This window comes from Dissoconium aciculare, assembly GCF_010015565.1.
Source record: "Dissoconium aciculare CBS 342.82 unplaced genomic scaffold K489scaffold_10, whole genome shotgun sequence".
Taxonomy (NCBI): Eukaryota; Fungi; Ascomycota; class Dothideomycetes; order Mycosphaerellales; family Dissoconiaceae; genus Dissoconium; species Dissoconium aciculare.
In genome coordinates, this window is record NW_022984960.1 from 601,026 (window position 1) to 611,818 (window position 10,793).

The 10,793-nt window shown below is 55.8% G+C and overlaps 4 protein-coding genes across 4 annotated transcripts; 2 read left to right on the top strand and 2 right to left on the bottom strand.

Moving 5' to 3' along the window:
• The first annotated feature begins 644 nt into the window (after nt 1–644).
• Nucleotides 645–3,223, top strand: K489DRAFT_382607 (replication factor-a protein). Its single transcript, XM_033605417.1, has 2 exons — nt 645–2,558; nt 2,618–3,223. Exons 1-2 carry the CDS (start codon nt 772–774, stop codon nt 2,727–2,729), a joined length of 1,899 nt encoding a protein of 632 aa, XP_033457709.1. The 5' UTR covers nt 645–771; the 3' UTR covers nt 2,730–3,223.
• A 1-nt stretch (nt 3,224) lies between these two features.
• Nucleotides 3,225–5,654, bottom strand: K489DRAFT_403275 (uncharacterized protein; the record flags this gene model as incomplete). Its single annotated transcript, XM_033607078.1, has 1 exon — nt 3,225–5,654. The coding sequence occupies one exon, from the start codon at nt 5,652–5,654 to the stop codon at nt 3,225–3,227; it is 2,430 nt and encodes an 809-aa protein (XP_033457710.1).
• Nucleotides 5,655–6,839: 1,185 nt separating this feature from the next.
• On the bottom strand, nt 6,840–9,792 carry K489DRAFT_39584 (COG4-domain-containing protein). Its single transcript, XM_033606856.1, has one exon. It carries the CDS (start codon nt 9,630–9,632, stop codon nt 7,260–7,262), a length of 2,373 nt encoding a protein of 790 aa, XP_033457711.1. The 5' UTR covers nt 9,633–9,792; the 3' UTR covers nt 6,840–7,259.
• A 570-nt stretch (nt 9,793–10,362) lies between these two features.
• Nucleotides 10,363–10,662, top strand: K489DRAFT_382610 (uncharacterized protein). The gene has a single exon (XM_033605418.1). The coding sequence runs from the start codon at nt 10,416–10,418 to the stop codon at nt 10,614–10,616; it is 201 nt and encodes a 66-aa protein (XP_033457712.1). The 5' UTR covers nt 10,363–10,415; the 3' UTR covers nt 10,617–10,662.
• Nucleotides 10,663–10,793: the final 131 nt, after the last annotated feature.

A 10,793-nucleotide genomic window follows, 5' to 3' on the forward strand; every position in this document is an offset into this window, starting at 1 on the left:
ACGTTCGGCACGATCAAATCCACGGTTGGCTCGAGTGTGCATCATGTTGGGCGGGGTCAATGCCGATCCTTCCCATTCCTAATAGGGCTTTGAAGCATCAAAGCCCGTCTTCGCCATCTCCAGCTCGAAAAGACTCGATATAGTAAAGATCAAATTGGCGGCTCAAGGCCCGATGCTGGCGGCTGCAACTGATGCCAGGAGACGCTGCGATGTAGACTAAGTTTCTTCGAGGAGGTGGGACATCTTGATGTCACAAGACACGGGACACGGGATTTACATTCGTGTGACAGGCTCGAATGTCAGTGTTCTCATCCCGCCACTCTGCCCACAGACGATGCACAATGAAGTTCCCCCAGACGTGCCAATTGATTGAAAAATTTAAAACAGAGTTCAATCATGTCGCAGCAATCAAATCTCCGTTGTGATGTGATATGCATGATCGAGCTTGTCTTGGCATAAGCCTGATTAACATCAGTACTTCCAAGGTTGCTGTCGTCTTCAATGGCAACACTGGTCGTTTCTTACCCCGAAACCCTATGGGCGGCCCGATGCGGTCCACGCCCGCGGGACGAAAGATCGCTGACTAATGAAGACGGACAATTTGCCCCGCGACGCGTGTGTAGTTGAGACGCGTCAACCACGAAACCTCTTTAGGCAGAAAAGTGTACAGCGCAGCGGCGAAGACGTCAAGTTGATCTCCGAACATCTCGGATCACTTCTTTGTAGCTGTCACATTTGCAATTGTGGTTCATAACCAAACAACTTTTCAAAATGGATGCTTTCGGCGCTATCAGTCATGGAGTACTTCGACAGATCGCAGACACTCCTCCGGAAAATCTTGACAGCATTGGAACACCTATCTTGCAGTGCTGCTCGATCAAGGCCATCAATGGCGCGCCTGGCGCACCCCAGAGATTTCGCGTCGTCTTCAACGATACCAACAACTTCATTCAGGGAATGATTGCGACACAAGCGAACGAGATTGTCACTAGCGGTCAGCTCAAGAGAGGCTCGATCTGTCGGCTCAACAAGTTCCAGGCCAGTTTCATCAAGGAGAAGCACATTCTTGTCATCATCGACATCGATGTTTTGCAGGAATATGGCGAGCACGAAAAATTGGGGATGCCGGTCGCCTTGGACGCGGCAAAGGCAGAGGGTGAAGAAGAGCAAGATGTAAAGCCACAGCCTGGAAACATCACCGGGGGCAACTTCTACGGCAACGGCAGCGGCACCAAACAACAACCGCAGAGCACGAATCAATCGACCAATCAGCGTGCGCTACCATCAAGAAGCAACGGACCTTCCAATGGAGGTTCGCATGGTAACATTCACCCAATCGATTCACTTTCACCATATTCCCACAAATGGACGATCAAGGCGCGATGCACACACAAGGGGGAGATCAAAACATGGCACAACAAGAACGGCGAGGGAAAATTGTTCAGCGTAAACTTCTTGGACGAGACTGGCGAGATCCGGGCAACTGGGTTCAACGATGCCGTCGACACGTGGTACGACGTTCTCCAAGAGGGCAGTGTCTACTATGTGTCCACGCCAATGAAAGTACAATTTGCGAAGAAGCAGTTCTCAAACGTAAATCACGACTATGAGCTCACATTCGAGAAGGACACACTGGTCGAGAAGGCTGAAGATATGGGCGGAGTTCCGCAAGTGCGATACAGTTTCACTACCATCGCTGACCTTCAGACCGTTGAGAAGGATTCCACCATTGACTGTATTGGTGTTTTGTCCGAAGTTGGCGAGACTTCGGAAATCGTTTCGAAAACGACGCAAAAACCATACAGCAAGCGTGAGCTCACGCTGGTGGACAACACCGGTTTCAATGTTCGCCTGACCATCTGGGGCAAGACCGCCGAATCCTTTGATGCTCGTCCCGAGTCTGTTGTTGCCTTCAAGGGAGTCAAGGTTTCCGATTTTGGTGGACGATCATTGTCACTGCTTTCGAGTGGAAGCATGAGCATCGAACCAGATATCGAGGAAGCGTACAAGTTGAAAGGCTGGTACGATGGATCTGGCCGGAACGAACAATTCGCATCCCATGCCAACTCGATGCCCACAGTTGGTGCTGCTACAGGCGGTGGACGTGACGCAATTCACACCATTGCGAAAGTTCTGGAAGATAACATCGGCATGGGTGACACGACCGAGTACTACAACATCAAAGCATCAATTCTCTACATCAAGAGCGAGTCCTTCGCCTACCCGGCGTGTCAAACTCAACAACCCAAGCCCTGCAACAAGAAAGTGATTGAAGTCGAGGAAGGAAATTGGCGTTGCGAAGCCTGCGATCGCTCGTGGCCGCGACCGGATTACCGCTACATCATGAGCATCAGTGTCTGCGACCACACCAGTCAGATTTGGCTGAGCGGCTTCAACGAGACCGCGTTGCAGATCATGGGGATGTCCGCCAACGATCTGATGGCCATGAAGGAGGAGGGGGATGAGAAGGGTGTCACCGAGGCTTTCCAAAACGCGACCTGCCAATCTTTCATCTTCAAGTGCCGAGCCAAGATGGACACATACGGTGACCAACAGAGGTGAGATTTCCCGGTGCTGCCACGATTCTCGAGCAAATTCTGACTGACGTGATATGCAGAGTTCGTCATCAGATCCAGTACGCCAACCCGATCGACTTCCCGCGCGAGTCGAAGAAGCTGGCAGATCTCATCAAGCTTTACGGAGACAGCGACAGTCTCTTTGTCTGTTGATTGTGGAAAGTGTCGCGACTGATTTGCGGGGGGTTGAATTCTATCGCGCTGCTCTTGTCGATTATACCAGTTACCACAAGCTCGGGAAGCGAGCGGCCTTTGCCAGACGCTATGAATTATGCCGAGAGACGTTGAAAACATCGAGAAATTGTTTTCTTGTAGTGATCCTTCTACCATTCGAGGATAAATTTTCAATTGTGTTTTTGTTTTGACACACTGGTCATGTTGCGACTGTTGAGTCTTTTGTGATGTGAAGAAAACCCTCACACATCTAGTCTCGGGGAGATGTTCCGCCGCATAAAGCAAATAAAGGAATCGTAGTGTCCAAAGTCCGGACGATTGACGACGACATGATAAAAAATAAGGGGGGGGGGAATCTGATTGTGATAGCAACGCTCCAAAAGGCAACTCCCCCAAAAGGGACAAACCCAGAAATCTTCCAAATTGGAAAAAAACAAAACAGCAGAAGGAAACCTCCCACCCTCCTCCTCCTCCTCATATCACGCCGGTGTGTCGGAACGTCAACTTGCCGGCCGAGTGGTGGTTGTCGCTGATGTGGAACCTGGTGCGGGCGGCGGCGCACTCGTCCTGCTCCTTCTCGCGGAACTCCTCCTGCGGGAAGTGCTCGAGCGCGGCGACGACCAGCTTCGTCGTCGAGTGGAACGGCCGCCGGTTCCACATGCTCAGCACGAACTGCAGCACCGTCACCGCGATCCCCAGCGTCGTCACCACCACGCCCAGGACCCCCGTCCGGGACCCGATCCCGTAGGCCCAGACGTAGAGGCGGGCGCTCCGCAGGAGCGGCGGGTTGGTGGCGCTGTCCGCGGCGGTGGATTGTTTCGAGGAGGAGGAGGAGGGGATGGGGGTGGCGTCGTAGTCGATGAGGGAGAGGGTCTGGGCGATGGGCAGGAGGACCATGAGGGCTTGGATAAGTTTGTCGTCGTCGTCGGGCGTGTCGGTGAGGAGGGTGGAGAGGGTGTCGACGAGGAATTTGCCGGTGAGATGGTGGAGGGCGCTGACGGTGTTGTTATTGGCCGACCAGGCCGCGAGGATCCAGGCCGGGTCGATGACGAGCGGGTCCTTGTTCGGCGGCTGCACGATGTTCGTCGTCGTCAGGATCGAGGTCGGGTTGGTCAGCGGCGATGGGTCGAGGACGTAGGTCGTGAAGCCCAGGAAGGCGGTGAAGTCGGCGACCAGCATCGCGGAGGAGGCCCCGTCTTGCATCTGCATCTCGATGGTGTTGACGTTGACGCTGCGGTTGGCGAGCGGCGAGGAGGGGTCGAGTTGGAAGAGGCGGTTCCAGTCGCAGTCTGTGCCCGAGGGCAGGGTGCCGTTCACCCGGCATGCCGATGGGAACCAATCCGGGAATTTCCCACCGGGGAAGAATGCCGCTTTGTCGGAAGAGTAGACGTTGACCGTCACATTCGGCCCCAAGGTCGTGTGGCTGTAGTCATATATGCCGAGGATGGTGAAATTGGCGACTTTGTTCGTACTGCTCCATCCGGAGCCGATCCTCAAACACTTGGTATACGTCGTCGGGTTCGCGTTGTTGGATAGGAATTCGAGGGTGTACTGCTCGTAGCAGCGTACCCGCAAATCGGGGCCAATGACGGTGGTCCAGGAATTGGCATGGTTGGTACCGATCCATTCGGAAACGAGCGCACCGATGATTGGGCCGTTGCGCTGCAGGTCCACCTGTAGGGAGCCGTTATACGCAGCATACGACTCGAAAGGGTCGAGCGAAACGTTGGCCTTGCGATACGCGTCGCCGTCAGCCCCGGTTTTGACGAGAAGGAGGGCGTTGAGATCGTTGTTCACATCCGAAACCGTCTGACGACTGGGCACCCAATAGGCGGCATTGTTGACCTGAGAAGCGAGTATCGATGATGTCGAGGGAGCGGTGTAGTTGATTGCGAACGAAAGCGAGTACTGCTGAGTGGTGCCTCCGGCGCCATACGACATGTACGACGCTACCCAAGAGTCCAGCGCCAGACCGAATGACGTTTGGGCGCAGGAGTACTGTCCTTGGGCTGGAGCAGATGGCGAACAGCCTAGATCTGCTGCCCTCGCCGCGGTCCAGAACCAAGCGTCGGATCTCGGCGGTCGAGCGGCATTGATGGTTGCGAACTGTGTGTTTCCGACGTCGGGCATGTCGACCCATTGCAAAACCGGAAGGACAAGGACGGCGGCGGAGGGACCCATCAAGTTGCAGAGGGCACACAAGCAGATGGTCATGAGGATATAGAGGTAGATCCTCGTTCGATAAGCTTTGGATTTCTTGGTCTTGGCCCCGAAGAGTGGTGGACCGCTCCGCCAAAGCAGCTTGTCGAAGAGCGAGGGCGCGCGGGAGAACTCGAAAGGCCGCATCAAAAACCCGATCGGCAAGCCGCTCTCGAGACTGGCGATGTCCATGGTGATGAGAAACACCAGGTAGACCGCGATGGTCTCGAACCAGACCTCGAGGGCTTTGGCGACCAACTGCAGCCCGCCGAGGACGTTGTGATCGTCATGGCTGTAGCTGAGAAGTTGCTTCTGCACCCCGATGGTATCGAAATTGAAAAAGTCGACGGAACACCTCTTCGAGGGACACCAGATCGTCGGGCCGATGACCCATCCGCGCAAGTTAATCACCAGGAGGAAAATCATCGGCGCCAGCCAGAGGAGCGCGAAAACCTGGAACACCAACGTCTTGCGCCAAGATCTCGTCCTGCTGAGATTGTCATGCTCGCCGGACGCAGGTTTGTGATCGGAGAGGTCGTGCTCGGAAGTGTAAGTCGCGGTCCTGCTCGGGTCCTTGTCGAAGTTGACATACGAGCCACGCTCGGCATTGGACATGTTAGCCATGGCGGCAGCAGCAGCTGCTGCTGAGTGATCGGCGGCAGAGAGGGCCTGGGAGTAATCGGTCTTGTCTCGCGAGACGCACATCGCGGAGAGGAGGCATCGCGGGGGGGATCTCGGGCTGTAAATATATATGACTGTCTATAGTGGTGGTGGTGGTGGTGGTGGTGGTGTCTATCATGCGTTTAGGCTATCTATGGCCTGGCGTGGCCGTGGCCGACGTTGATGAAACCGTTGCACCGGTTTTTTTCGCCCAGCCAAAGAAGCCCCATTGGCGGCTCGCGGTGCCAGGAATGCTCCTCCTGGTCTTGTTGAATGGGATTGTTCCGTCCAGTCCAGTGTCATCCAGTCCCATCCAGTCCTGTCCTGTCCCGTCCATAGGGCAGAGACACATGACACAATCGGGGACGGATCTCTTGGGACTGGTGGATCAATTGACGTAGTTTGACGGTTTTCCAATTATGAGTCACTTTAGTGCAGGATTGCCTAGTCCTTAAGCATGTGTGTATCGAGGATCGTCGCGATGTCTAGATACTCAACTCACACACCCACCTAGGTAATACTCTCCGGTATACATTTGCAGAGAGGTGTTGCCCTAGCCTAGTAGGCCCTGTCGTCGGTTCCGCCCGTACCGCCTGCCGCGTCCAATTCATCTGGTCTTTTGTTGTCTTCTTAGGTTGTTCTATCGTTATGTACTGCGACACGATACGATAACATAGAAACCGAACTCCTCCCAATATCGCCGAAAATGAAAGGGACAAAAGGCGCAACGGCAGTACCAGCAAAAGGCCAGCTTGCGGCAGATGAGGATCTGTCCACCCAGAAAGATTGCTTTATTAAGCGCGAGGACCATTTCAGCCAGTCTTCGACTCCGTGCTAGCTTTCCAAAACGACTGGGCCGCCGGCTCGAACGTTTTGGCCCAATATTAAAAAAAATAGCACGCAGGAAGGGGAAATCCACCACCGTTTGATTTTAGTCTGCCAAACTGGCGGAATGGCACCCTCCCTTTCTTTCTTTCTTACCGTATCTTGCGGGCAAAGAAAACATCACAGGAGAGTGGAACGGCTTGCCCTCCTTCCTGCTTGGTAACCTACTGTATGTGGTTTGGAGGAGACAAAACGGGCGAGGGTTCTATACTAGCGAGACATTCCCACTCTTCGAAAAAGAAAAGCATAATGTAGTGCAGAGGCGAGAGTGGAGATTTCCCGATGCTTGTTTTTCCAGTCACATATAACAACCTAGGTATTGTGAAAAACAGTGACCGTCTCCATTCCAATGAGGCACGACGATCGGAGCAAAGGGTGAGAAAGCCTCATCACATCCTCACTGCTATGCGCGATGGACTGCTGCTGCTGCTGCTGAGCGTCGAAGAGTTTCCGCGTCTACCTACCTAGGTATTCATCAATGCGAGGGATCGGCGTTGATGAACCACGTTTCATGCCGCTCCATAGGTACCTAGGTATGTTCGAAATCGGTTCTGCACACACATACGCAAACGACACGACCGTTCCTGCGAGAAACAATTCCACGTGAATTCCCGACGGTTGTCCCTCGCTCTCTCTATACACAGAACACACATGTACCCACACGATCGCGTGCCCGCGAGATAGGCTCGATAGGAATAGAGTTGGAGAAATGGAGAGTAGGAAAAGAGAAAGAAAAGGCATGACAGACCGCCATCATCTCCCATCTTACGCCCTCCCCTCCAGGAGATCCCTCACCCTCGCCCTCTCCTCGCCATCGAGTCGCCAGACCACGCCGGTCTCGCGTTCGAGGGCTTCCCCGTCGAGCGCCGAGACCGCCTCCCACTCGTCCTCCTCCATGTTCAGGACGAGGGTCATCTGCACGCAGCGCGCGAACAGCGCGCGGAGCTCGTAATGGCCGCCGCGGACCGTCGCGTTCACGATGCCCGCGACGTCGCGCTCGAGCCGGACCGCGCCGAGGGCGTTCACCCGCCCGTGGTAGGACCAGATGCGCTTCTCCAGCGTGCGGGCCAGGTGCGCGAGCGTGCCGGCGAGGAGTCGGCCGTAGGTCTTGGCCGTGAGCAGGCGTTTGACCGGGAGCGTGAAGGCCTGCCAGCCGCGCTCGAAGCGGTGGGTGACGAGGTCTTCTTCGATGTTGTTGTTATCGTCCGCGGTAGTGGTGGTTTGGGTTGCAGATTCCTCGTCGGGGATGGAGTAGTCGACGTCGCGGAAGGTCTCGATCATGACGGGCCGGAGGCGCGGCGTCATGACTTGTTTGCGGATGACCTCGATGGCTTCGGTGACGAGCTCGCTGGTCTTGGCTTCGAAGCCGGCGTGCATGTTCCGCAGGGCTTTCTCGACGAAGAGGGACTCGTTCCCGAAGGGGAAGGAGTCGGCTAGGTGGGGGGAGGGCGTTGCTGTGGTCGGTCCGTTGGCGGTGGAGGAGGGGCTCTCGCCGAGGGAGGTGCCGATGATCCGGTGGAGGTAGTCGGTGGAGACGTCGAGGTTGTTGATCAGGACCAGGAACGCAATGATCAGGCCTTCGGGCGGGAGGGCGCCTTGGATCGCGGCCTTGGGGTAGCTTTCATCGCGCATCTTTCGCTGGATCATGCCGAAGAAGTCGCCGCCGAGGACCCTGCCGATCGAAGGGACCACGCTGGCAACGACGGTCTTCTGTAATGTCGCGATCGTCCGCTGCAGGACTTGGTTGACGATGTACATGACATCGTCGACCGCGGAGGTGATGAAGGGCGGATTGGAGCCTAGTGGCTTGTTCGGGTTGAGAGTCAGGTCCGTAGGCGATTCGTCCAGTTGGAAGGCCTTTTCAACGGAGCGGCGGAAGAAAAAGGTCGACATGAGGGTGAAGGGGTCGATGAGGAGGTCGTTGACTTTTTTCTGTAATGTGCTGTGGACGACGAAGGCCGGTATGGACAGCTTCGTATCGTCCTCGTCAGCCGGCTGGGTTTTGCTCGCGATGAAGCGTACATAGAGCGACCACCGTCCCAGCATCGTCGTGATCTCCGTCAACATCGCGTCGACTTCCTTCATGTCGACCGATTCGTCCTCGCTAGGGCGACCATGCGCGGGTGTGGGAGAATCGCTGCGGGAGAATCCTGGTTTGGGAGCTGGGAGGAAGCTCTGCGCGAGGAAATTGAAAGGATAGCTCTTGATGTCCGTCAGCTTCCGGGCGACACTGCGTTCCTCTGCCCATGTCTCGAGGATCAGGCTCCCCTGGGAATCCGCCTCGACTTGGATGCGCTCGATGACTTTGGTCATGCTCCCCGGACCGTAATGGCGCTCGACGAGAGATTCGTGGCCGTCTACGATCTGCGCGATGTGTTCAAAGAGTTTGGTGATGGCGTTGGCGTAGAACATCCCGTCGCGCCGTGAGGAAGAGCTCATGTTACTCCTCGCCCGCGCTGCGATCCCGCCACAGACATAGCGACCGTACGCATCCAGACCGACTTCACTCCGACCGATGAGCGGGAACAATTTGAAAAACCGCGTGACCCGCGCACCATCGCCCTCGTTCGCCGCCTTCTGGAAATCCCTCAGGAACAGCGTACATAGGCCCTCCGCGGCCGAGTCCAGCGTGTAGCGCGGCAAGTCGGGGACCTCCGCCGTCGGCACGATCTCGCCGGCGAAAGCACCGTCGATCACCGCATCCGGGATCAACGAAGCCCGGCGGAGATAATTCGCGGCCGTCTCCCAATCCTGGGGCGCGCCCATGGACCCGTGGACGCCCAGCACGCACGCCTTGAGCTCCGCGACCTGCTCGACGACATCCAGGGTCGCCTTCACGGCCGCCTGTTCGCGGTCGAGCCTCTGCACGGCACCGGAGATGCTGCGGGCGGTCGTGGCCGCGGCCGAGAGCATGCCATTGCTGATCGCACGGGTGGAGACGACCTGGGAGCCGAGTTGGGCGCGCGCCAAGTCCAGCCGGGAGATGTTGCGGTTGAGGTCCTTCTGCGAGGCCAGGAGGGAGTCGAGTTGGGACCCGATGGCGGCTTCCCGGACTGACAGCTGCTTCAAAGCCGCACGCAGCTCGTCGGCGGTGGAGGCGCGGTGAATATCCTTGTGATCTTCCTGGATCACTGCCATTGTTCCATTGGTTGGACAGGCGAACCAGTCGCCGTATTTATTTTAATATTTATTTCAAATCGGCGTACCTAGATCGATGTGGTGGCTGTCGAGCCGGGTGCTGGCATTGGCCGGTAGCCTTCATTGAAGGCGATGCTGCAGTGCGTCCATACCACTTGGGCAGAGAGGGCAAAAGGTTAGGGTTACGAAACAGACGACACGAAACGTCTCCCGCTGTCACATGGAGTCTGTCAACCTTGCCCCGGGAATGGACATACATCTATCTGCATGTCTTCTGGAACCGGACGATCTGGAAGCCGGGCGTGTGTGGATGCTGCGCCATGAAATGCCACGCGGTCGTGAACCACAATCCTCCTCCTTATTATTACTCCTCACCCATCGAGACATTTGACCGACCGAATCAAGTGGCAGTGACGCCCCTCCTTGTCGTATCCGACATTCGACGCCGTCTCACGTCGGGCAATCTATTTGGCCGTCATCTCCTTGTGCCATGGCATTCCATTGGTGAGATATCGTTGGATTCCTCGCATCCGGGATAACAAGATTAAAGAAAAAGAGTATCCGTGATGTATACTGTACACGATCCCTGACCTGACCTCGCCCCCGAGGACACGTGCTCGAGATGTGTGCCGTTCAGTGGTCGGGAAGTCTCATCATTGTACTAGACATAGCAGGAACTGAGTCGGGACTGATCAATACCTAGCTAGGTAGGAGGACTTTCTTCTCGCCCGATGGTCCATGGTATACCGCTGCTACAGTACAAAACGCGTTGGGCCAGCACAAATGTTCGCGCCGTACGGTCGTCCCAAAAATACATTTCAATGCATCGGATCGGGAAGGGTTGAACTAGCACCGTCCAGTGTTGAACTGCAGCTCTTCTCTTTACTGTTTGGTGCACCGTTCGTTACGGGCGCATCGGTCGCGCCGCCGCCGCCGCCACCACCACCACCGCAGTCGCCTTGTACGGTAGTAGTAGGTATGTAACGTAACGTATGCTGGAGATCTGGGCAGTCTGTACCTTATATTTCTGCATTGCCCAGCAGGTGTGTACATACGTGAGTAGGTATGTAGGTATTGTGTAGGTGTTATGTAGGGATGTAGGTATTATGTTTGGTATGTAGGTATTACGTTTGGTATGTAGGTGTTATGTCTGGTATGTAG

Bases quoted from the DNA above. Each gene is read 5' to 3' on its own strand.
- K489DRAFT_39584 (XM_033606856.1), bottom strand. From the start codon at position 9,632: ATGGCAGTGATCCAGGAAGATCACAAGGATATTCACCGCGCCTCCACC.
- K489DRAFT_382610 (XM_033605418.1), top strand. From the start codon at position 10,416: ATGTTCGCGCCGTACGGTCGTCCCAAAAATACATTTCAATGCATCGGA.
- K489DRAFT_382607 (XM_033605417.1), top strand. From the start codon at position 772: ATGGATGCTTTCGGCGCTATCAGTCATGGAGTACTTCGACAGATCGCA. The intron at 2,559-2,617 runs GTGAGATTTCCC...CGTGATATGCAG, and splicing joins ACATACGGTGACCAACAGAG to AGTTCGTCATCAGATCCAGT.